This window comes from Ranitomeya variabilis, chromosome 5 (assembly GCF_051348905.1).
Source record: "Ranitomeya variabilis isolate aRanVar5 chromosome 5, aRanVar5.hap1, whole genome shotgun sequence".
NCBI lineage: Eukaryota > Metazoa > Chordata > Amphibia > Anura > Dendrobatidae > Ranitomeya > Ranitomeya variabilis.
This window is the reverse complement of record NC_135236.1, coordinates 74,210,021-74,234,214: the sequence shown is the minus strand read 5'-3', so window position 1 is coordinate 74,234,214 and position 24,194 is coordinate 74,210,021. Positions and strand designations below refer to the sequence as shown.

The 24,194-nt window shown below is 45.3% G+C and overlaps 1 protein-coding gene across 1 annotated transcript in view; it reads left to right on the top strand.

The window, feature by feature from the left end:
• Nucleotides 1–24,194, top strand: part of LOC143774552 (gamma-glutamyl hydrolase-like) — a 48,994-nt gene that overhangs the window by 10,191 nt on the left and 14,609 nt on the right. Inside the window, exons 2-6 of the mRNA XM_077262262.1 lie at nucleotides 3,284–3,388; nucleotides 8,386–8,500; nucleotides 9,937–9,987; nucleotides 11,859–11,943; nucleotides 12,603–12,741. Of these exons, the coding sequence (XP_077118377.1) occupies nucleotides 3,286–3,388; nucleotides 8,386–8,500; nucleotides 9,937–9,987; nucleotides 11,859–11,943; nucleotides 12,603–12,741 (493 nt within the window). The 5' untranslated portion in view covers nucleotides 3,284–3,285. The remainder of the gene's footprint in view (nucleotides 1–3,283; nucleotides 3,389–8,385; nucleotides 8,501–9,936; nucleotides 9,988–11,858; nucleotides 11,944–12,602; nucleotides 12,742–24,194) is intronic.

Below are 24,194 nucleotides of genomic sequence, written 5' to 3'. Positions count from 1 at the left end.
GAAAAAATTAAGCCCAAAAAGGAAACCTTCTGAACTCCGAAGAGACATTTAGACCCCTTCACAAACAATGAATTAGCACGAAGGACCTGGAATACCATTCTGACCTGTTTCACATGAGACTCCCAATCATCCGAAAAGACCAAAATATCATCCAAATATACAATCATGAATCTATCCAGATACTTTCGGAAGATGTCATGCATAAAGGACTGAAACACAGATGGAGCATTTGAAAGCCCGAATGGCATTACCAGGTACTCAAAATGGCCCTCGGGCGTATTAAATGCTGTTTTCCATTCATCGCCCTGTTTAATACGCACAAGGTTATACGCCCCTCGAAGAGCTATCTTGGTGAACCAACTAGCCCCCTTAATCCGAGCAAACAAATCAGACAGCAGAGGCAAAGGGTACTGAAATTTGACCGTGATTTTATTGAGAAGGAGGTAATCTATACAGGGTCTCAGAGAACCATCCTTCTTGGCCACAAAAAAGAACCCTGCTCCCAACGGCGACGAAGACGGGCGAATATGCCCTTTCTCCAAGGACTCCTCTATATAACTCCGCATAGCGGCGTGCTCTGGCACAGATAAATTGAAAAGTCGGCCCTTAGGAAACTTACTACCAGGAATCAAATTTATAGCACAACCACAATCCCTATGAGGGGGTAGGACACTGGATTTGGGCTCATCAAATACATCCTGGTAATCCGACAAAAACTCAGGGACTTCAGAAGGAGTGGAAGAAGAAATTGACACCAACGGAACATCGCCATGTACCCCTTGACAACCCCAACTAGACACAGACATTGATTTCCAATCCAATACTGGATTATGAACCTGTAGCCATGGCAAACCCAACACGACCACATCATGCAAATTATGCAACACCAAAAAGCGAATATCTTCCTGATGTGCAGGAGCCATGCACATGGTCAACTGAATCCAGTACTGAGGTTTATTCTTGGCCAACGGTGTGGCATCAATTCCCCTTAATGGAATAGGATACTGCAAAGGCTCCACAAAAAAAAACCACAGCGCCTGGCAAACTCCAAGTCCATCAAATTCAGGGCAGCGCCTGAATCCACAAATGCCATAACCGAGTAGGATGACAAAGAGCAAATCAGAGTAACAGACAAAAGAAATTTAGGCTGCACAGTACCAATGGTGACAGACCTAGCGAACCGCTTAGTGCGCTTAGGACAATCAGAGATAGCATGAGTGGGGTCACCGCAGTAAAAACGCAGCCCATTCTGATGTCTGTGTTCTTGCCGTTCAATTCTGGTCAAAGTTCTATCACATTGCATAAGCTCAGGCCTCTGCCCAGAGGACACCGCCAAATGGTGCACAAGCTTGCGCTCACGCAAACGCCGATCAATTTGAATAGCCAAGGACATTGATTCACTCAGACCAGCAGGCGTGTGGAACCCCACCATAACATCCTTAAGGGCTTCAGAAAGACCCTTTCTAAAAATTGCTGCCAGGGCACACTCATTCCATTGAGTAAGCACAGACCATTTTCTAAACTTCTGACAATATACCTCCGCTTCATCCTGACCCTGACACAAAGCTAGCAAGATTTTCTCTGCCTGATCCACTGAATTCGGTTCATCATAAAGCAATCCAAGCGCCAGAAAAAATGCATCTACATTAAGCAATGCAGGATCTCCTGGCGCAAGGGAGAATGCCCAGTCTTGAGGGTCGCCACGCAACAAAGAAATAATAATTTTTACTTGCTGAATGGGGTCACCAGAGGAGCGGGGTTTCAGAGCAAGAAACAGTTTACAATTATTTTTGAAATTCAGAAACTTAGATCTATCCCCAGAAAACAAATCAGGAATTGGAATTCTTGGCTCTAACATCGGATTCTGAACTACATAATCTTGAATGCTTTGAACCCTTGCAGTAAGTTGATCCATACAAGAGGACAGACCCTGAATATCCATATCTACACCTGAGTCCTGAACCACCCAGAGGTTAAGGGGAAAAGAGAGACAAAACACACTGCAAAGAAAAAAAAATGGGTTCAGAACTTATCTTATCCCTCTTTTGAGATGCATTAACAGTTTGTGGCCAGCTGTACTGTTATGGACCTGGTGGTTAGGAGCACCCGGAAAGACCTGATGAGTAAACTCAAAAATCGGAACTAGTTCTGGGGAAGTGGGAACTCTGCTGACCGCAAACCCTACTCCTATCACACACACTAGAAATAGCCATGGAGCGTACCTAACGCTCCCTAGACGCCTCTTCACAGCCTAAGAGCTAACTACCCCTAAAGATAGAAATAGAAGCCTTACCTTGCCTCAGAGAAATTCCCCAAAGGTAAAGGCAGCCCCCCACATATATTGACTGTGAGTTAAGAGGAAGGTCACAAACACAGGAATGAAACAGGTTTTAGCAAAGGAGGCCAGACTTAACTAAATAGTCAGAGGAAAGAAAAGGGAACTATGCGGTCAGCACAAAAATCTACAAAAAGCCACGCAGAGTAAGCAAAAAGACTCCCCACACCGACTCATGGTGTGGAGGTGCCACTCTGCACCCCCAGAGCTACCAGCTAGCAAGGGAATATCATGATAGCAAGCTGGACTAGAATTTATCAGTACTAAGAAATATATTCAGGAAGCAGTAACAACAAATGAACTAGCAAAGACTTAGCTTCTGCTGGAGTAGACAGGTCCTCAGAGAAGTCCAAGAGAGATCTGAACCAATACTGAAACATTGACAGCTGGCATGAAGTAACGATCTGAGTGGAGTTAAATAGGGAAACCAGCATAGCAATAAACGAGGGCAGCTGATAAAGCCAACCTCAGTGACCAGCAGTTCCGCTCGAAGGCACCAGATGGAGTCCAAGAGCAGAACTAACCAAAGTACCATTCATGACCACAGGAGGGAGTCCGAGAATGGAATTCACAACAGGTATTTAGTCCTCCGGCTGTGTCGAGGTGTCTAGGGTTTGTTAGGCACACCCCACGGCTACTTCTAGTTGCGGTGTTAGTTCAGGATTTGCGGTCAGTACAGGTTCCACCGACTCCAGAGAAAGTTTTATGAGGCTCCAAGGTCACCGGATCACAACAAACACCGTAGTAATACATTGTTGTGGAAAATATGTGTACCCAGAATGCTCTCTGCACACAAAACTAAGACCGGCTCACAATTCACCAATTGTATCCGGTACCAAAGCCAAAGTGCAGCCTGTATCTGTGCACACCCTATAGCTACTGTACATTATCGGTGCGTCCTCAGTACTTTTACTCCAAAAATAACATTTGTGTAATGGTCTCTTACAGACATGAGTGGGATTCGACTCACTATGGCCCTTGTACACCTCTACCTCCTAAGTTTTACTTTTCTTTACCCCATCGTTCTGGGAGAAAATGACAGGCCAATAATAGGTAAGATGAAACGCAGCAGTGGAGTCCATTTTTCATTTATACTGTCTACAGATGATGACCATATATGCCGATAAAGGCAAAATACAAGTCCCGTACGTGCATACACCCCATTAGTGTTAGTGACCGTGCCTGGTGCTGCAGCTCATCCAGCACAGTCCTGACAGACTTAATGGGGCACATTGCGGCACCAGGCTCAGTCACCAGTACAGTTAACTCGCCAACTTCATAATTGTGCTGGACAAGAAGAGTTCTGCAGGTCAGACCTTCACCAATTAAGCATTCAAGGCCTCTGCTGAAAAGAATATTCATGTTACCAGAGGGCCCCTTTAAATGTATGGCTTAAAGGGAAGTCTATTGTAAGACAAAAACATTCTCAAAATTAGTTTTGAAAAAGTAACCTGTAACCAACCCTTTTAATATGGATATATTACATCCACTGAAATAACACCTTAAAAAGGGAGACCTTCCTTCCAACTTCTTTTAAATATTTCGGTAATAGTGAGAAGAACAGAAGTTGGGGCACAGTTCTTGGCATTACATGACTGTCTGGTAGACCCTAAATGGGCTTCTTTGTATAGCTGATCGGGTGTACTATACTGCCTTGACCAGACCAGTGGTCAGAGGCATCACTGGAGTCTTATGAGCTTCAGAGCAACATCTGGTCCAGGTCTCCCCACCATCACCAGCTTGTTGCATTGATGCACAGGCCCCAGTGGTGCTGCTACGGTCTATAAGGACACACACATATACAGTATATATGTCATGCAGCTAGCAAATAACGCCACAAGTCTGCAAGTGACACAAGTCATTTCCACACACTATTGTTGAACAAAACTCATCTGTTACATAAGAAACTAATAATAGCGCCGCATCATGACTACATATTACTACCGCTCTGTCACTGAACACGGGAGGTTGGGAAGGTAAGGCTGCATTTAGTTTACCCGATATTACAGCGTTAAATGACCGCTGATCAGTCAATATTTGCCGATTGGCAAGTCGCCCACTGTCTTTCACATGCCAGCTGCCATTATTCTCGGCAGGATAGTTCTTAACACAGGACGATAATCTTTTGAGGAACACAAAACATCATTCCACTGGACTTGGTCATCGGGTGATTGGCAGTTTATTTACACTGCAAGATTATTGGAAAAAGAGCGTTTCTAGGAACTCTCACTTACATTCATCTTGCAGTATAGATGGACCTTAAAACTCAATTATCTTGCTGATTGTGAATATGTTTGATGTACTAAAAAGAACTAATAAGAATGGACATAGTGGTAAATACCAGTTCTACACAGGTGCTCTGTTCACTGTATAAGTATATACCATACACATAAACCCAGTCACTCACAGGTGATGTGCTCTCTGCTTGGAGTCACCTTCTTTCTCTTTTCTTCCCGTCCAGGAAGACTTCATGTCTGATCTCTACAGAAATGATCACAGACATCTTTGGCTGATCACTCCTCCTTATTTTTCCCTTCCTCTACACAAACGCCACAGTGTCATAGGCGTAAATAATACAGTTATATGAAAAAGTTTGGGCACCCCTATTAATCTTAAGCTTAATATTTTATAAAAATAGTTTTTTTTTTTGCAACAGCTATTTCAGTTTCATATATCTAATAACTATTGGACACAGTAATGTTTCTGCCTTGAAATGAGGTTTATTGTACTAACAGAAAATGTGCAATCTTCATTCAAACAAAATTTGACAGGTGCATAAGTATGGGCACCCTTATGATTTTCTTGTTTTAAATACTCCTACCTACTTTTTACTGACTTACTAAAGCACTTTTTTTGGTTTTGTAACCTCATTGAGCTTTGAACTTCATAGCCAGGTGTATGCAATCATGAGAAAAGTTACTTAAAGTGGCCACTTGCAAGTTGTTCTCCTGTTTGAATCTCCTCTGAAGAGTGGCATCATGGGCTCCTCAAAACAACTGTCAAATGATCCAAAAACAAAGATTATTCAACATAGTTGTTCAGGGGAAGGATACAAAAAGCTGTCTCAGAGATTTAACCTGTCAATTTCCACTGTGAGGAACATAGTAAGGAAATGGAAGAACACAGGTACAGTTCATGTTAAGGCCAGAAGTGGCAGGCCAAGAAAAACATCAGAAAGGCAGAGAAGAAGAATGGTGAAATCAGTCAAGGACAATCCTCAGACCACCTCCAGAGAGCTGCAGCATCAACTTGCTGCAGATGGTGTCACTGTGCATCGGTCAACTATACAACGCACTTTGCACAAGGAGAAGCTGTATGGGAGAGTGATGCGAAAGAAGCAGTTTCTGCAAGCACACCACAAAGAGAGTCGGCTGAGGTATGCAAAAGCACATTTGGAGAAGCCACTTTCTTTTTGTAAGAAGGTCCTGTGGACTGATGAAACCAAGATTGAGTTGTTTGGTCATACAAAAAGGCGTTATGCATGGCGGCCAAAAAACACAGCATTCCAAGAAAAACACTTGCTACCCACAGTAAAATTTGGTGGAGGTTCCATCATGCTTTGGGGCTGTGTGGCCAATGCCGGCACCGGGAATCTTGTTAAAGTTGAGGGACGCATGGATTCCTCTCAGTATCAGCAGATTCTTGACAATAATGTTCATGAATCAGTGACAAAGTTGAAGTTACGCAGGGGATGGATCTTTCAGCATGACAATGATCCAAAACACCGCTCCAAATCTACTCAGGCATTCATGCAGAGGAACAATTACACTGTTCTGGAATGGCCATCCCAGTCCCCAGACCTGAATATCATTGAACATCTGTGGGATCATTTGAAGAGGGCTGTCCATGCTCGGCGACCATCAAACTTAACTGAACTGGAATTGTTTTGTAAAGAGGAATGGTCAAAAAAACCTTCATCCAGGAACTCATTAAAAGCTACAGGAAGCAACTAGAGGCTGTTATTTTTACAAAAGGAGGATCTGCTAAATATTAATGTCACTTTTCTGGTGAGGTGCCCATACTTATGCACCTGTCAAATTTTGTTTGAATGCAGATTGCACATTTTCTGTTAGTACAATAAAGCTCATTTCAAGGCAGAAACATTACTGTGTCCAACATTTATTAGATATATGAAACTGAAATAGCTGTTGCAAAAAAAACAATTTTTATAAAACATTAAGCTTAAGATTAATAGGGGTGCCCAAACTTTTTCATATAACTGTATCAGATACTGATCATGTCCCCTGATGCCATGCACAATATTAGTGCCCCCCACCTCTTTGTGACCCTACGCAATAATGATTTCTTGCTTATGCCCCCAAACAATCATAGTGCCCTTTTAAGGGACAATCCACGTTGAGGTTTTCTTTGTTGTCCCAATTACCCAGTTACAGTACATCTGTCACGGGGAGACTAGATGAGCGAGAGCTAATAACCCGGGCCCCTGCAATTTCCCTCAGACTAGGGAAATCCTGACTGACCCTCTACCTGGAGTTTACACTGATGGTGTGCATGTCCGGGCCTCGACCCTCGCCCTGTCTCCTGTTTCAACCCTAGGCTGAAACCAACCGCCCACCACCCAGTGAAGAGGTAATACACCAATAACCACAGTTAGCACAGACAAGGGTAAAGGAAAATATACACCACGCCGCAGTCACTCAGGAATACACTATAAATGTGCAGGGCAAACTAAATACAAATATAGGAAGGAGTAAATAAGACTAAGGAAAATACACCACCAGCAACGAATCTCCAACAACCAGCTCTCCACTCTGGACCGAGATAACAACGCACAAGACAGAACCTATAATCGGCGACGCCCAATGATCCGGAGAAATATTTAAAGGCCATGGGCATGGCCCAGCTTCCAATCCGAGGATCAGGTACATTAACCCCAGAACAGCTGGACAAAACCTAGCCGACGCCAATGAGCAAATAGTGGTCAAAAGCGGAATTACCGCTGTCTGTCGAACGACCTGGTCTGAACAGCGTCCGACATGACAACATCTGAGTGTGTATGACATGTAGGGGGTTGCTGACTATCCCTATACAGGCCACAGGTGGTTAGATGGTAGACCAGTATCCGTTGTAAAAAGATAAAAACAACTTGAGTATTTCTCAAGTTTCCCAGCACTGTTCTTATTGTCATTCTCCACTTCAGTTGTACGTTCATGTCCCCTCCTGGTTGGAATAGTAATTCTGTGAACCTCCAGAATAGACTAACATGGTGCCCCTTTGTAGCCCACTGTAGCTGCCATGGAAAATAACGTCTCCCTCAGCTCTGTTATGCTATGGCTGTACTTGCTCATGGTGGAAAAGAACCTTCTTATTACTCTTTCAATCTCCACAATCTGGCCATAAATAAATCAGTTGCTCATGGGTTACTTGCTCAAGAACTCGCTATACGTCTATCCTCTGTTATAAATACACTTTCTCTCTTGTGGCTTTTCCCCTATCACCAATACTTCTTACTCCTCCACAAACTACTCTGTGTCTCTCTACAGCTGACTAACAAGCAGAAACATAGGTTCCTATGTGCCCAGTTTACTCCTCCCATGGGCTGGTCCCAAAGAGTTAACCCTGTGCACAAGCTAACTCACTACTGCAGATCCGAATGGATAAAACGCATATAAAACATGTCAATGCATTACAAGCCATACAAAAGTTTTTCGGAAGGGGTGTCGATAGCTTTTCACAACTTTACACCCCCATACAATAATAATGTCCCTGTTCTGATCCTGTATAATAATAATGGCTCCGTTGCGTCCCCACACAGTATTACTGTCCCCTCTATACTTACCCAATAATAATGCCCCATTGGTACTCCAAAAGAATATAAATTCACCCCCTGTGTCCCACACAATATTAGTATACCTACCCAATCCTACTTGTGCTCCCATCTCCACCAGACATGGTCGTGGTTGCAACCTCTGCCACTGTGATCCCCCTCTGCAACTACCAGTGGTTTTAGTATGTTTACTAGAAGACGTATATCTATAACACTATGTAACATAAAATGCACTTGTCATATCCCGTATTATATTTTTCAGGGATTATAACTCAGGAGGTCTCAGACGAAGCATTCTTCCGGTACGGTAAAACATATATTGCAGACTCCTATGTGAAATTTCTTGAGTCAGCCGGGAGCAGAGTTGTTCCTATCCGGTGAGTATGAACATCCACGATAAAATGTGCAAGTTTGGCTGGACATATGTCATATGATGTGAAAAAAGGAGGAATGCAGCAGCACTCTGTAGAGAACACAAAATCTATCATAATTACTGCGGAATATATTGGCGCTATATAAATAAAGATTACCCTCCCCATATAAACTCGCTAACAGCCTCGCTGAGACAAGAGGAAAAGATCTGAGGAACGCAGACAGGAACGGCCTGGAATATATACAGAAGTTTTGGCAAAATGTCCATTTTGATCACATTCTAAGTTATCATTCATTACATTTTGAAGAGTTTCTTCAAGGATCGGGAAAGAATCGGAACGGTACAGATCATCCAAGTTCCCTGGAATTTGTGCACCCAGATACTTAATTACTTAAAGGGAAATTGAGAAATTAATTGTTACATCATTTCAGCGTTAAAAGTTTTGTTCATGGCTTCTGTTTTAGAGTAGTTGACTGTAAAATTGGTTACATGGCCGAATTTTTTGAATTCCTTTATTATAGAGGGAAATGAGATCATTGGGTTGGAAACATAGAGCAACAAGTCATCTGCGTATAGGGCTAATGATTAGTGTAGTAGCTCCTCTAATATCTGGATTTTTACATAATGCTACTGCTAAATGTTCCATCACCAAAGTGTATAGGAGAGGCGATAAAGGACACCATTGCCTCGTCCCATTTTTAATAGAAAAGGTGTCAGATAGAAGGCCGCTTTTGGGTCAGTGTATAAGGGTAGAATTTTAGAGGACTCAGCCTTATTTGTGGTAGGGTGCTCTTCAAGAAAGTCCAATTCACTCTGTTGAACGCATTGGGATCCCCCTTTTTTCTTTGCATGTGAAATTAACAACTTTTATTTGTATCATCACAAGCTTCTCCGCCCTTAACGAAGCCAACCTGATCGTTACTAACAATTGAAAGTAGTTAATGGGAGAGCCCTGTTGCAATTATTCTAGAGAATATCGCCAAGATTCCAGCGTTTTATCTTCGGCGTTCCATTCTCCTACAGTAGAATGAATTAACTGAGGATCCATCAGTGAGCTCGCTATGGCTGTCTGATGGGAGTTTATAACTTTTCCTTATCTCTTTTTTTATTCTAAGCACCTCTCAGCTGATTTATGACCACACACCACATTACAGATGGATGTACAAATGTATGACGATAAAACATAGCTGTTGTATAAAAGCTAAACAGTGCAACATTTTTAATGAAACCAAATTGTAAAAATGATTTTTAGCCCCAAATACACCCATTTAAGTAAAAAAAAAAAAGTGTACAATCCCTAGATCTATAACAGCATATTTTTGGGGTCCCAATGCCATGAGCCACAAGATCTTTTACATACTACTGAGGTGTATAAAACATACCAATGACAGTATGTATCTGCAGGTTCTGATGGACTTCCTAATATTTCCATTATTTCAGGCTGAACCTGAGTGAGGATGAGTACGTCCATCTCTTCCACTCCATCGATGGGTGAGTTGTTTTGGTGGTTGATGGTTATAAATTACGACATAAAGTGAAGCTTCTGGGCCCCAAAACTTATAAGAGAGCCCATACAGTACCACCTCCGATACACCTTTTATAATACTGATGTTGTGTGGGATGTTATAGGGGCTTATGGGCTCTTTGCCAATACATCTCGGATAACTGTCAGCTAAAAGCTCATTCAGCCAACAGCTATTTCTTCCTCACCCCCCTATACCCAGATAGTAGAGAAAGTCATTGCCAGACGCCTTTGGTGCAGTTTATGTCTTAGGAACACAAAAGTATCAGGTGTTGAAATTAACTCTCCTGATAGGTAATGTCAGAGGAAAGTTAGAAGGCCCCAAACATATTAGATGCTTGGCCAGTCCCTCTGAAATTGGAGAATTCTGTTAGCTTTCTTCTAATGTGCATGTTAACCGTTAGTCTATTAGATTGTCTCATGTGTCCATGTTTCACTTGCAATAGGCTTCCTCAGAGGTTTTTGGGAGCTAAATAAAGCTTTTGTTTGAGAGGTCACCATGAAAAACTGCCTATCACAACCATTTTGTATTATTAGTTACTAGTGGTGAGCGAGCGTGATTGGCATTGTTCGTTACTCGATCGAGCATTAGGGTGTTCGGACAATCTCGTTACTCGGCCAAGTATCGGGGGTGCTCGAGCGCAATATTTGACTCCCTTCCCTACATGTTTTGCGGCTGTTAGATAGCCAATCAGCATGCGTGGATTGCCTGCCATACACAATAATACAGTAGTCATGTTGGCTACTGCATTACTGTGATTGTCCGGCTGCGTTGTGTCATCGGGTCTGTCTAAGACCCGGGGACCCGATGCTCAGCCCACTGACCTCTAAAATTAGAGGATAAAATGTATATTCACTGCTTCTCCCACCCATCTTTCGGCGCCTAGAGATGGGCGGAAGAAGCAGTGAATATTCATTAAGCATTTACATCTCCTTAATTGGCAGATGAGTTATTTAAAAATAAATAAACACACACAAAAGTCCTTTATTTAAAAAAAAACATTTCTCGACAAGTCCCCTCATTTACCTGTTTATTAGAAAGTAAAGGTCCTGCGCAGGTCTGATGTTGTCTACAGCACCACGATCATCGCTCCGACGTCTGCAGCATCTGAAGCCTCGTTCACAGAACAAAGCTTGATGAGCTGAAGCAGCCGCTGCCGGTTCTCACGCTCGAGAGTCGGCTGCTGTGATGAGCACTGACGTCAGGAAGGTTTCCGCCAACCACAGATGCTGTGTGACATAGTGGGAAACGGCGTCTGTGAGCCCGCGGTAACCTACCTGATGTCACCTCCGGTCCCAAACACTGGCCTGTGATTGGCTGCAGCAGTGGTCAGGTGACTAGAATAATGTATCATCGAATGTTTCTTTGATGACAGGCCATTCTAGTTGACTGTCTTTTACACCTTATCACAGGCCTCAGCAGTCCTGTTACAAAATATAGGTGATGTCATCCCTTTCGTTGTCGGAGTCGACCACCGGAGCATCCTGAGCTGATTACAAGGGGGTTAGAGCAGGAAAATATGGCTCCGTTTTCTATTTTCACTACATCCTTGCGGTAAAGTTTTTCTTTAGGCCAGAAAATATTATATTTGGCACAGCTGATAGGTCCCGATCAACCCTGACAGTCTGGTATTGACTAAAGCTGACCAAATGCTTGGTTTAATTCCATGGGGCCTACCATCGGTGGTCTAAGAGATTTAACCTCTCCACCACATAGACCACCAATGTAAACCATTCAGAAATGTGTGAATAGTCTTCCAATATGTGGGTATCCAGGACCTGGAAGTATAGTACATTCATTATTTATGAGTCGTATGATGAATGTTTCTCTCTTCCTTAGAGTCCTGTTACCTGGAGGAGCAGTCGACCTCTTGAATTCTAGTTTTTCTCGGACAGCTGCAATATTTTATAATTTAGCTATTGAGGTGAGCAGACAATATCACAATAAAATATCAGGGCGCTGGGTGACATCAAGAACATTTTCTATTTGTTTTTAACATTATCCTTCCCTCATAAAAATCAATCGGACTTTAATTAGGACCTGTCACAAAATGTGATTTGTATACCTGGTGTAAATATCGCTGTTGTTCTGAATCTGAGGTTGTTTTTCTTTTCTTTCTACAACTCATCGTTCCTGAGATACGACCCTCTCTTCCCTGTAAAAAAAAACTAGTGTTTCTAGCCAACTGGGCATGGTCCTCAAAGACAATCCCATAGAGAATAGTTGAAGATCACACTCCCTTGGTAAAAAGACTAGATTTATATACAGGGAAGAGGAGGCCATATTTCAGGCACGGAGAGAGGCAGGAACAAAAGAAAAACAACGGCAGAATCAGGAGAAGAGTAGTATTTCCACCAAGTTAAAAAAAATTACATATTTTTGACAAGTGACAGGTAACCCCTTTTTAATACCCTTTTAAATGTTTTTGCAGGCAGTATAAAATTTAACTTTTATCCCCATGTCTTGTATCAAAGTCCCTGCCAAGTTCTATCAATCATTCTCCTCCAATCAGTGTAGACTAAGGTGTTGAGCAGATGTACCGGTACCAGGCTGATCTGTCTAATACCTCTTTCTATTTCTCAGGCCACCTCCTCCGGTAATTATTTCCCTATCTGGGGCACTTGTATGGGTTTCCAGATTCTTACTGCCTTAACATCCGGGAAGAATTTATTAAGTAAGACGTCAGCTAATAACATATCCCTTCCGCTCATCTTCACTGATGGTAAGCAGCACAGCCCATCTGAAAGACAATTGTGCATGAAGCCACTGGAATAGGTATGAGGGGATCCGTAGTTGTTTGGGTTTGTCCAAACTTGAGAAAAAAGTTTTGATTCGGGTACAACAAATGACCTGAACCCCATTCGAGTCAATGGGGGGCCCAAACATCTGGCAGTTCCCACGCTGTCCTCTGTGTGACAGTGTGGAAAACAGCAACTCTGATATTGCGGTTCCCACGTTGTCACGCATAGGACAGTATGTGAGCCAGAGGCTGTGACTGGGGGTGGCAAGGTTACTGCCAGACAGGCACTGGCGGATGACTACTACTGTCATGGCGTCTTCTCCTCTCACTGATAGTATCAAGAGTATGTGACACTGATGAGAGTATTCAGCAGCCGGTGCCTGAGCAAAGAAAGAAATATGTAAGTGAATGTGTATCTTACTGTATTTGGCTTATAAAAAATAAAATAAAAAAATTAAGTGGGGTCCCTTTTATTTTTAATACCCAGCTGAGGGAAATTAAATATGCAAATTGCCTCTTCTGAGAAAAAGAGGACTTAACTCTATAGCGCCACCTGTTGGAAGTAGCGATCATACAAGTCACAATCAACCCTCTAACGAGTCGTGCAATATCCTAAGTCATATTGCACGACTCGTTAGAGGGTTGATTGTGACTTGTAGGATCGCTACTTCCAACAGGTGGCGCTATAGAGTTAAGTCCTCTTTTTCTCAGAAGAGGCAATTTGCATATTTAATTTCCCAGAGGAGCATTGTACGGCAAATAAGCCTCCTTACCTTGACAAGCCAGAGATGGTATGTCTCTCTCCATAAGGAGAAACGTTACCCCTTAGACCCCAGCTGAGGGAAAGCAGACAGCTGGGGGCTGGTGTAGTTATACTGGAAAGAGGCCAATAACCATGAAGCTTCTCATGCTATTAATATCTTCCCACAGCTGTTGCGTAGCTGTGTAGCCTTTACATGTTATTAAAATGGGGGACCCCCAAAAAATTAAGCTAAACAGACAGCTGCGAGCTGATATTAATAGCCTGGGAAGGGGGACGGATTTACAGCAGACCCCTTTGGATTATTTCATTTTTAAAGGTAATAACTAGTGTAGCATGGCTAAAGGGTGTGTAGTCGACGGGAGGTATGTGCCACATAAGTGCCTTGTTGTTGTAATGTAGCCCGGAGTATTTCTTTGTTGTATATAACCATGTATATATGTGTCTTCCAGGACCTGTGGTGATGTCAGACCACATGGCTAATCATGTGATGGGTTACTGGGTGTGGTTAGCTCTATATAGGACAGGCAAATGCTTAACACAGGAGATATGTGTGGAGCTGCTAGCCTCCAGAATGTGTTAAAGTTCCAGGTCTGAGGCTGAAAGACTGGACACTTTGTTTTTCCTTTTCCTGAACTAAAGGCTATTTGTTTGCTGTTATTTTGCCACGTGGTTTATGATGTAATAAACCTATGAACTTTTAAAGGAACGTGCCTCCTGAAGTGTCAGCCATCGCACCTGAGTGAGTGAAATCCCTACAATTGGTGGTAGACGTGCGGGCAGCGTTCCCAGCGGAGACGAAAAGTCTGTTATTGAATGTCCTGGGTCAAGTCTGTTGTAAGCCAGCCGGGGAAAATGGAGGAACTGCTGAAACACTTGGTCCAGTTGCAGTCACAGCAGGAGCAACGGCAGCAGGCACAGCAAGAGACCAACAGGCTGTTGCAGTCACAGCAGCAAGAGACCAACAGGCTGTTGATGCAGCAGATACAACAGAGCCAGCAGGAGCAACGGCAGAGCCAGCAGGAGCAATGGCAGCAGATGCAACAGAACTAGCAGGAGCAACGGCAGCAGATGCAGCTTCTGGCAACCGCCATCCAGGGCAAGACGAGCGCCCCAACCTCAGGTTTGGCTGATGACACCCACGTCCGGAAAACGGTAAGACGCGCATTACAGAAAATGACTCCCGGGGATGATGTTGAGGCCTTCCTGACGGTGTTTGAGAGGGTCGCTGAGAGGGAAAAACTTCCGCCAGAGCAGTGGGCAGAGGTGTTGGCACCTTACCTGACGGGGGAACCTCAGAAGGCATACTATGATTTGACCTTGCAGGATGCCAAGGAGTATGACAAATTGAAAGCCGAGGTTCTCGCACGTTTGGGGGTGACACTGACTGGTAGGGCACAGCGAGTTCACTCCTGGGCTTATCGCCGGGACAAACCGCCTCGCTCCCAAATGTTTGACCTGTTGCACCCGGTCCAGAAATGGCTGCAGCCAGAGTCCTCTACGCCTGCACAGATGGTAGAACGAGTGATGATGGGTCGGTTTGTGCATTCCCTCCCGAGGTCCATACAGACTTGGGTTGCCCAGGGTGATCCCCAGAATGCCGACGAACTGATCGGACTGGTCGAGAGATACCAAGGGTTGGAAGGCTCCTCCGGGAGACAACCCATGCCGTACTGGGGGTCCCAGAAGGGAGCGGAGTCCCAAAAAGGGGTGGTGCGTCCAAGGTCACAAAGGGCGGGGGAGGTGGTGCCCAAGGTCCCTACGGGTGATATTATTTGTTGGAGGTGCCACGGGCCAGGACATATAGCTGCCCGTTGTTCCCAGACCACTGAGCAGATGGACTGCAGCATGGGATGCCGTTGTTCATACTATGCGTATTCAGCCTGCAGTGTGAACTCTCCGCCCAACGAGGGACCTCAAGCATGTCCCGTAAAGGTGAACAGTTGAGCAGTAACGGCACTGTTAGACTTGGGGAGCCTAATGACCCTGGTGAGGGCCACTTTTCCTCTCCACCTGCTCCCGGGAAGGAAGGTCGGAGTGCGGTGCATCCATGGTGATGCAAAGGACTACCCTGTGGCCAGGGTGGACATTGAAACGGCATGTGGCACTGAGTCCCACATAGTCGGCGTCGTGCAGGACTTGTTGCACCCTATAATTATTGGCAGGGATTTCTGTTTGTTTTGGGATTTGTGGGGAAAAGGTTCTGAGCTCCCTAGCAAGAGTAGGGAACCAGTGAACCCTGGAACGGTGTCACCACACCCAGAGACAGACAGGTTTCCTTTTTGTGTGCTGGTTGGGGATGAGGAGGAAGTAAGGAGAGGAGGTAACCGGTGAAAATTTTGGGACTGCCCAACATAGGGACCCCACTCTGAGGGAAGCCCTTAATAATGTCACAGTTATTGACGGGGTGGTACAGGAGCCGGGGGCAGACACAAGGTTTCCCCATTTTCTGATGAGTGGGGAGTTGTTGTACCGGGTCACGAAAATAAGGGAGGAGTTGGTAGAGCAGTTGGTAGTGCCGGGTCCATATAGACGGAATGTGTTGGACATGGCCGATTCACACATCTTGGGTGGACACCTAGGGGTGGAAAAAATGCAGGAACGGGTTGTGCAGAGATTCTATTGGCCTGGGTGTCACCGAGAAATAGTGAACTATTGCAGGTCCTGCCCTACATGTCAGCTAACTGCTCCCACTTCTCATTTCCGGAACCCCCTTGTGCCACTGCCCATTATTGAGGTACCGTTCGAGAGAATTGCCATGGACGGTTGTTCCCTTAGTTAAATCAGCCCGGGGCCATCAGTATATATTAGTCATCCTGGACTATGCCACACGCTATCCTGAGGCAATTCCCTTGAGAAATTCTTCCTCGAAGAGTATAGCCCGTGAGTTGGTCCATGTCTTTTCCCGGACAGGTCTGCCGAAGAAGATCCTGACTGACCAGGGGACACCTTTCATGAGCAAGGTGATGAGGGAGTTATGCAAAGCCCTGAAAATCTTCCAGTTAAGGACCTCGGTGTACCATCCCCAGTCAGATGGTCTTGTTGAGAGATTTAACAAGACACTGAAGAGCATGCTGAGAAAAGCTATAGAGAAAGACGGTAGAGACTGGGATTGTCTCTTACCCTATCTGATGTTTTCCATTCGTGAAGTTCCACAGGCCTCCACAGGGTTCTCACCGTTTGAGCTTCTATATGGCCGACATCCGCGAGGACTCCTGGATGTAGCCAAGGAAACCTGGGAAGCCGAAGCCACGCCCCACAGAAGCGTCATTGAGCATGTGGCCCTGATGCAGCAGAGGATTGCAAAGGTGATGCCTATTGTGAAAGAACAGCTCCTCCAGGCACAAGAAGCTCAGGCCAGAGTCTACAACCGGTCTGCAAGAGTGAGGCAGTTCAATACGGGAGACCGAGTTCTTGTGTTAGTTCCGACGGTGGAGAGCAAGTTCTTGGCCAAATGGCAAGGGCCATATGAGGTTGTCGAGAAACTTGTTGAAGTAAATTATAAAATTCACCAATCAGGAAGACGGAAACCATTCCAAGTATACCATGTCAACCTCATCAAGCCGTGGCAAGATAGAGAGCCGACAGTAACTCCATCGTTGTTAAGCAACCCAGAAGGTGAGGTTGGAGTGGTTACTATAGCGGAGACGCTATCGAAGTCCCAGAAACAGCAGTGCCGGGAGTTACTCCAGAAAAACAGGGACCTGTTTTCAGAGTTGCCAGGACACACGAAGGTCATAGAGCACGAGGTCCTAACAGAGCCACATGTGCGGTGAACGTGAAGCCCTATCGTATTCCTGAGGCTCGTCGAGAAGTTATCTCCAAGGAAGTGGAGCGTATGTTGAAGCTTGGAGTCATTGAGGAATCCAAGAGCGGTTGGTCGAGCCCAATTGTCCTGGTCCCAAAACCTGATGGAGAGTGGAGGTTTTGCAGCGACTATCGGAAGTTGAATGAGGTCTCCAAGTTTGACGCTTATCCCATGCCCCGCGTTGATGAGCTCATCGAAAGGCTTGAGCACGCCAGATATATATCCACCTTGGATTTGACAAAGGGGTATTGGCAGATCCCCATGGCACAGGAAGCCAAGGAGAAGACGGCCTTTTCGACACCTGATGGATGCTTCCAGTATGTCCGGATGCCGTTTGGCCTACAGGGAGCTCCGGCGACCTTCCAGAGGGCTATGGATAGAGTCCTTGCACCCCATAAGGCCTACGCTGCTGCGTACCTAGATGATATCGTCATCTTTAGCCCGGACTGGGAGAGTCATCTGGAGAAAGTCCAAGCGGTGTTTGATGCTCTAAGAGAGGCGGGGTTTACAATAAACCCAAAGAAGTGTGCCTTGGGTAAGGAAGAAGCTAAATACCTAGGCTATATAGTGGGTCGTGGAGAAATAAAGCCCCAAATCAGGAAAGTGGAAGCAATCCAAACATGGCCGAAACCACTCTCCAAAAAGCAAGTTAAAGCCTTTCTGGGAATCGTGGGATACTACAGGAGGTTCATCCCGAACTTCGCCACAGTGGCTGCGCCTCTGACTGATCTGCTAAAGGGGACAAAATCAGTGATGGTTAAATGGTCTGAAGAGACAGAGTCAGCGTTCCAAGAGTTGAAAGGGGCTCTATGTAAGCAGCCCGTTCTGATGGCCCCAGCCTTTAATAAAGAATTTATTCTTCAGACAGATGCCTCAGATGTTGGGGTAGGAGCAGTCCTTTCCCAAGAGCTACATGGGGAGGAGCATCCTGTCCTCTATCTGAGTAGAAAGCTGTCCTCATCTGAGAACAACTACTAGTCGTGGAAAAAGAGTGTTTGGCCATAAAGTGGGCGGTGGACACGTTACGGTTAGTGTTGAGCATTCCGATACTGCAAATACTTGCTGTATCGGAATTCCGATACCGAGATCCGATATTTTTGTGATATCGGGTATCGGTATCGAAACAACATTAATGTAAAAATTTGTAAAAGAGAGAATTAAAATAAAAAATATTGCTATACTCACCTCTCCGACGCAGCCTGCACCTTACCGAGGGAAGCGGCAGCGTTCTTTGTTTAAAATTCGCGCTTTTCTTTCCTTTACGTGAGTCCCGGCTTGTGATTGGTTGCGTGCCGCCCATGTGACCGGGACGCAACCAATCACAGCAAGCCGTGACGTAATTTCAGGTCCTTCAGGATTTTAAAATTACGTTCCGGCGTTGTGATTGGTTGCGTCGCAGTCACATGGGCGACGCAACCAATCACAGCAAGCCGTGACGTAATTTCAGGTCCTTAAGGATTTTAAAATTACGTTCCGGCATTGTGATTGGTTGCGTCGCAGTCACATGGGAGACGCAACCAATCACAAGCCGGGACGTCACGGGAGGCTGGACACGCGCCCATTTTAAAAAGCGCGCGTGTCCAGCCAACCGTGACGTCACGGCTTGTGATTGGTTAATGGCGGCCATGTTGCCGGGACGCGGACCAATCACAGCAAGCCATGACGTAATTTCGTCACGGCTTGCTGTGATTGGTCCGCGTCCCGGCAACATGGCGCCGTGACCAATCATAAGCCGGGACGTCACTGGAGGCTGGACACGCGCGCTTTTTAAAATGGGCGCGTGTCCAGCCTCCCGTGACGTCCCGGCTTGTGATTGGTTAATGGCGGCCATGTTGCCGGGACGCGGACCAATCACAGCAAGCCGTGACGTAATTTCGTCACGGCTTGCTGTGATTGGTCCGCGTCCCGGCAACATGGCCGCCCTGACCAATCACAAGCCGGGACTTCACGTAACCAAGTAAAAGCGCGAATTTTAAACAAACAACGCTGCCGGTTCCCTCGCTGAGGTCCAGGCTGCGTCGGACAGGTGAGTATAGCGATATTTTTTATTTTAATTCTTTCTTTTACACATTTATATGGATCCCAGGGTCTGAAGGAGAGTTTCCTCTCCTTCAGACCCTGGGAACCATCAGGAATACCGTCCGATACTTGAGTCCCTTTGACTTGTATTGGTATCGGGTATCGGTATCGGATTGGATCCGATACTTTGCCGGTATCGGCCGATACTTTCCGATACCGATACTTTCAAGTATCGGACGGTATCGCTCAACACTAGTTACGGTACTATCTGCTGGGTCGTAAATTCAGATTGATATCTGACCATGCCCCACTAAGATGGATAAGGGAAACAAAGGGTAGAAATGCTAGGGTCACCCGTTGGTTCTTAGCCCTGCAGGACTTCAGTTTCCATGTGGAACATAGGGCCGGAAAGCTGCACGGTAATGCGGATGCCCTATCAAGAATCCCTTGTTTAGTGGGGAAAAGTGTCAAGCTCCACGGCTTTAGGCAGAGGGGGGAGGTATGTAGCATGGCTAAAGGGTGTGTAGTCGACGGGAGGTATGTGCCACATAAGTGCCTTGTTGCTGTAATGTAGCCCGGAGTATTTCTTTGTTGTATATAACCATGTATATATGTGTCTTCCAGGACCTGTGGTGATGTCAGACCACATGGCTAATCATGTGATGGGTTACTGGGTGTGGTTAGCACTATAAAGGACAGGCAAATGCTTAACACAGGAGATGTGTGGAGCTGCTAGCCTCCAGAATGTGTTAAAGTTCCAGGTCTGAGGCTGAAAGACTGGACACTTTGTTTTTCCTTTTCCTGAACTAAAGGCTATTTGTTTGCTGTTACATTTTGATGTAATAAACCTATGAACTTTTAAAGGAACGTGCCTCCTGAAGTGTCAGCCATCGCACCTGAGTGAGTGAAATCCCTACACTAGGTAAAAGAGGGTAATGTTAGGGAGTGCTTTATACATATAAAGGACTTTTCTCTGTGTGTGTTTATTGCTTTTGACTACAGGGTTAGTAATGGGGGGTGCTATAGACGCCTCTCCATTACTAATCCCTGGGCTTGAAGTCGGCGGACATTACAAAGCTGACAACAACCCCAAATCCATTACTCCCCACTTGCCCTGGTGTGTTGGCAAGCGAAGAGCTGAAGCTGAGAGCCAGAATTGACGCATCTAATGGATATGCCATTTTTGGGGTGGCTGAGGGCTGCTGCTATTATTCTGAGATGTGGACAATATCCATGGCCCTTTCGCAGGCTATTAATTTCAGCCCACAGCTGTCTGTTTAGCCTTTGCTGGTTATTAAAAATAGGGGGTGCCCCATGTCATTTTTTTTTGTTGGTCCCCTTATATAGGATGATGGAATTGACATTGTAAGAGAGTGAGTGACTCACACATCAGGAATGCACAGTGGGACTTGTACAGACTGATATGGCCATCTACTGGTCAGAGATAAGAGATGCAAACTAACGGAGCAATGGAGAAACTAAAATGAGAACCTTGGTTGCCCGGGTGGAGGAGAGAGATCAGAGGCACAGGGACATGTGATCTACTGTAATGCAGTTAGAAAATATAAAAATCCCTGAGGCAAAGACAGAGGATAAGTCATTGGTCAAACTTGCATCAAGTCGGATGTGCATTGTCAACTGAATAGACTTATAGCAGCACCTCAGAAGAAGATGAATCACTCAGGAGAGCAGTGGGAAGAGGTCCTTACCCCGACCAGGAAGCCTAATCAACCAAAAGGAGAATAATTTTGGAGAGCAGCAAGACAAGGTCCTTACCCAGGCCAGAAGGGCAAATCAACGAAGGAGAAATTGCTTAGGAGAGCAGTGGGACGAGGCCCTTAGCCCAGGCAAGGAGGCCTAATCAACGAAACAGAGACATCGCTCAGGAGAGCAACAGGAAGAGATCCTTAAGGTACCGTTACACTAACGACTTACAAACGATCACGACCAGCGATGCGATCGTTGGTAAGTCGTTGTGTGGTCGCTGGGGAGCTGTCACACAGAAAGCTCTCTCCAGCGACCAACGATCAGGGGAACGACTTAGGCGTCGTTGAAACTGTCTTCAACGATGCCGAAGTCCCCCTGCAGCACCCGGGTAACCAGGGTAAACTGTTGTGATTTTGCTTTTTGCTCCCTCTAGTGGTCATTAGTGATTTGACTCTGGAGCTTCTGTCTTTTCCTATATCCTCACCTGGGCCGTTAGTTCAGGGGCGTTGCTATATAAGCTCCCTGGACCTTCAGTTCAATGCCTGGCATCGTTGAAATCAGAGCTAATCTGTTGTGCTCTTGTCCTATGATCCTGGTTCCTGTATTTCAAGCTAAGTCTGCTTCCTTGCTTTTTGCTTTTGTTTAGTTTGGTATTTTTGTCCAGCTTGTTCCAATCTGTATCCTGACCTTTGCTGGAAGCTCTAGGGGGCTGGTGTTCTCCCCCCGGACCGTTAGACGGTTCGGGGGTTCTTGAATCTCCAGCGTGGATTTTTATAGGGTTTTTGTTGACCAGATAAGTTATCTTGCTATATTCTGCTATTAGTAAGCTGGCCTCTCTTTGCTGAACCTGGTTCATTTCTGTGTTTGTCATTTCCTCTTACCTCACCATTATTATTTGTGGGGGGCTTGTATCTTGCTTTGGGGTCCCTTCCTCTGGAGGCAAGAGAGGTCTTTGTTTTCTTCTCCTAGGGGTAGTTAGATTCTCCGGCTGGCGCGAGTCATCTAGCGATCACCGTAGGCATGATCCCCGGCTACTTCTAGTGTTGGCGTTAGGAGTAGCTATTTGGTCAACCCAGTTACCACAGCCCTATGAGCTGGATTTTTGAATCTCGCAGACTTACACGTTCCTCTGAGACCCTGTCCACTGGGGTCATAACAGTATGCCAGGCCTGTATTAAATGTTTAATGCATTGCAGAAGTGGGATTATAAGAAAGAAAATGTTGAGGTTTTTTTTTCCCTCTCTCATTTTTTTTTTTCTTTTCCCCTTTACCTCAGAGTGGCTTAAGCTTGCTGCAGACATGAATGTCCAGACCTTGATTACAAGTGTGGACCAGCTTGCCGCTCGTGTGCAGGGTATACAAGATTATGTTACCAGAAATCCTAGGTCTGAACCCAAGATTCCGATTCCTGAACTGTTTTCAGGAGACCGATTTAAGTTTAGGAATTTCAGGAATAATTGTAAATTGTTTTTGTCCCTGAAACCTTGTTCGTCTGGAGACTCTGCTCAACAAGTAAAAATTGTTATTTCATTCTTACGGGGTGACCCTCAAGATTGGGCTTTTTCGTTGGCGCCAGGAGATCCGGCATTGGCTGATATTGATGCGTTTTTTCTGGCGCTCGGTTTACTTTATGAGGAACCCAATCTTGAGATTCAGGCAGAGAAAGCCTTGCTGGCTATGTCTCAGGGCCAGGAAGAGGCTGAGGTGTATTGCCAAAAATTTCGGAAATGGTCCGTGCTGACACATTGGAACGAGTGTGCACTGGCCGCTAATTTTAGAAATGGCCTTTCTGAGGCCATTAAGAATGTTATGGTGGGTTTTCCCATTCCCACAGGTCTGAATGATACCATGTCTCTGGCTATTCAAATTGACCGGCGGTTGCGGGAGCGCAAAACCGCAAATTCCCTCATGTTGTTGTCTGAACAGACACCTGATGTGATGCAATGTGATAGAATCCTGACTAGAAATGAGAGGAAAATTCATAGACGCCGGAATGGCTTGTGCTACTACTGTGGTGATTCTACACATGTTATCTCAGCATGCTCTAAACGTCTTACTAAGGTTGTTAGTCCTGTCACCGTTGGTAATTTGCATCCTAAGTTTATTCTGTCTGTAACTTTGATTTGCTCACTGTCATCTTATCCTGTCATGGCGTTTGTAGATTCAGGTGCTGCCCTGAGTCTTATGGATCTCTCATTTGCTAAGCGCTGTGGTTTTATTCTTGAACCATTAGAAAATCCTATCCCTCTTAGGGGTATTGATGCTACGCCATTAGCAGAAAATAAACCGCAGTATTGGACACAGGTTACCATGTGCATGACTCCTGAACACCGCGAGGTGATACGTATTCTCGTTCTACATAAAATGCATGATTTGGTTGTTTTGGGGCTGCCATGGTTACAGACCCATAATCCAGTCCTTGACTGGAAGGCTATGTCAGTGTCTAGTTGGGGCTGTCGTGGTATTCATGAGGATTCCCTGCCTGTGTCTATTGCTTCTTCTACGCCTTCGGAAGTTCCGGAGTATTTGTCTGATTATCAGGATGTCTTTAGCGAGTCCAGGTCCAGTGCATTGCCTCCTCATAGGGAATGTGACTGTGCAATAGATTTGATTCCAGGCAGTAAATTTCCTAAGGGAAGACTGTTTAATCTGTCGATACCTGAACATACCGCTATGCGTTCATATATCAAGGAGTCTCTGGAGAAAGGACACATCCGTCCGTCTTCTTCCCCTCTTGGTGCGGGATTCTTTTTTGTGGCTAAAAAGGACGGATCTTTGAGGCCTTGTATTGACTATCGGCTTTTAAATAAGATCACTGTCAAATTTCAGTATCCTTTGCCGCTGTTGTCTGACTTGTTTGCCCGGATTAAAGGTGCCAAGTGGTTTACCAAGATAGACCTTCGTGGTGCGTACAACCTTGTGCGCATTAAGCAAGGGGATGAATGGAAAACCGCATTCAATACGCCCGAAGGTCATTTTGAGTACTTGGTGATGCCTTTTGGGCTCTCTAATGCCCCTTCAGTTTTTCAGTCCTTTATGCATGACATTTTCCGGAACTATCTGGATAAATTTTTGATCGTTTATCTGGATGATATTCTTCTGTTTTTTTCTGATAATTGGGACTCGCATGTGGAGCAGGTC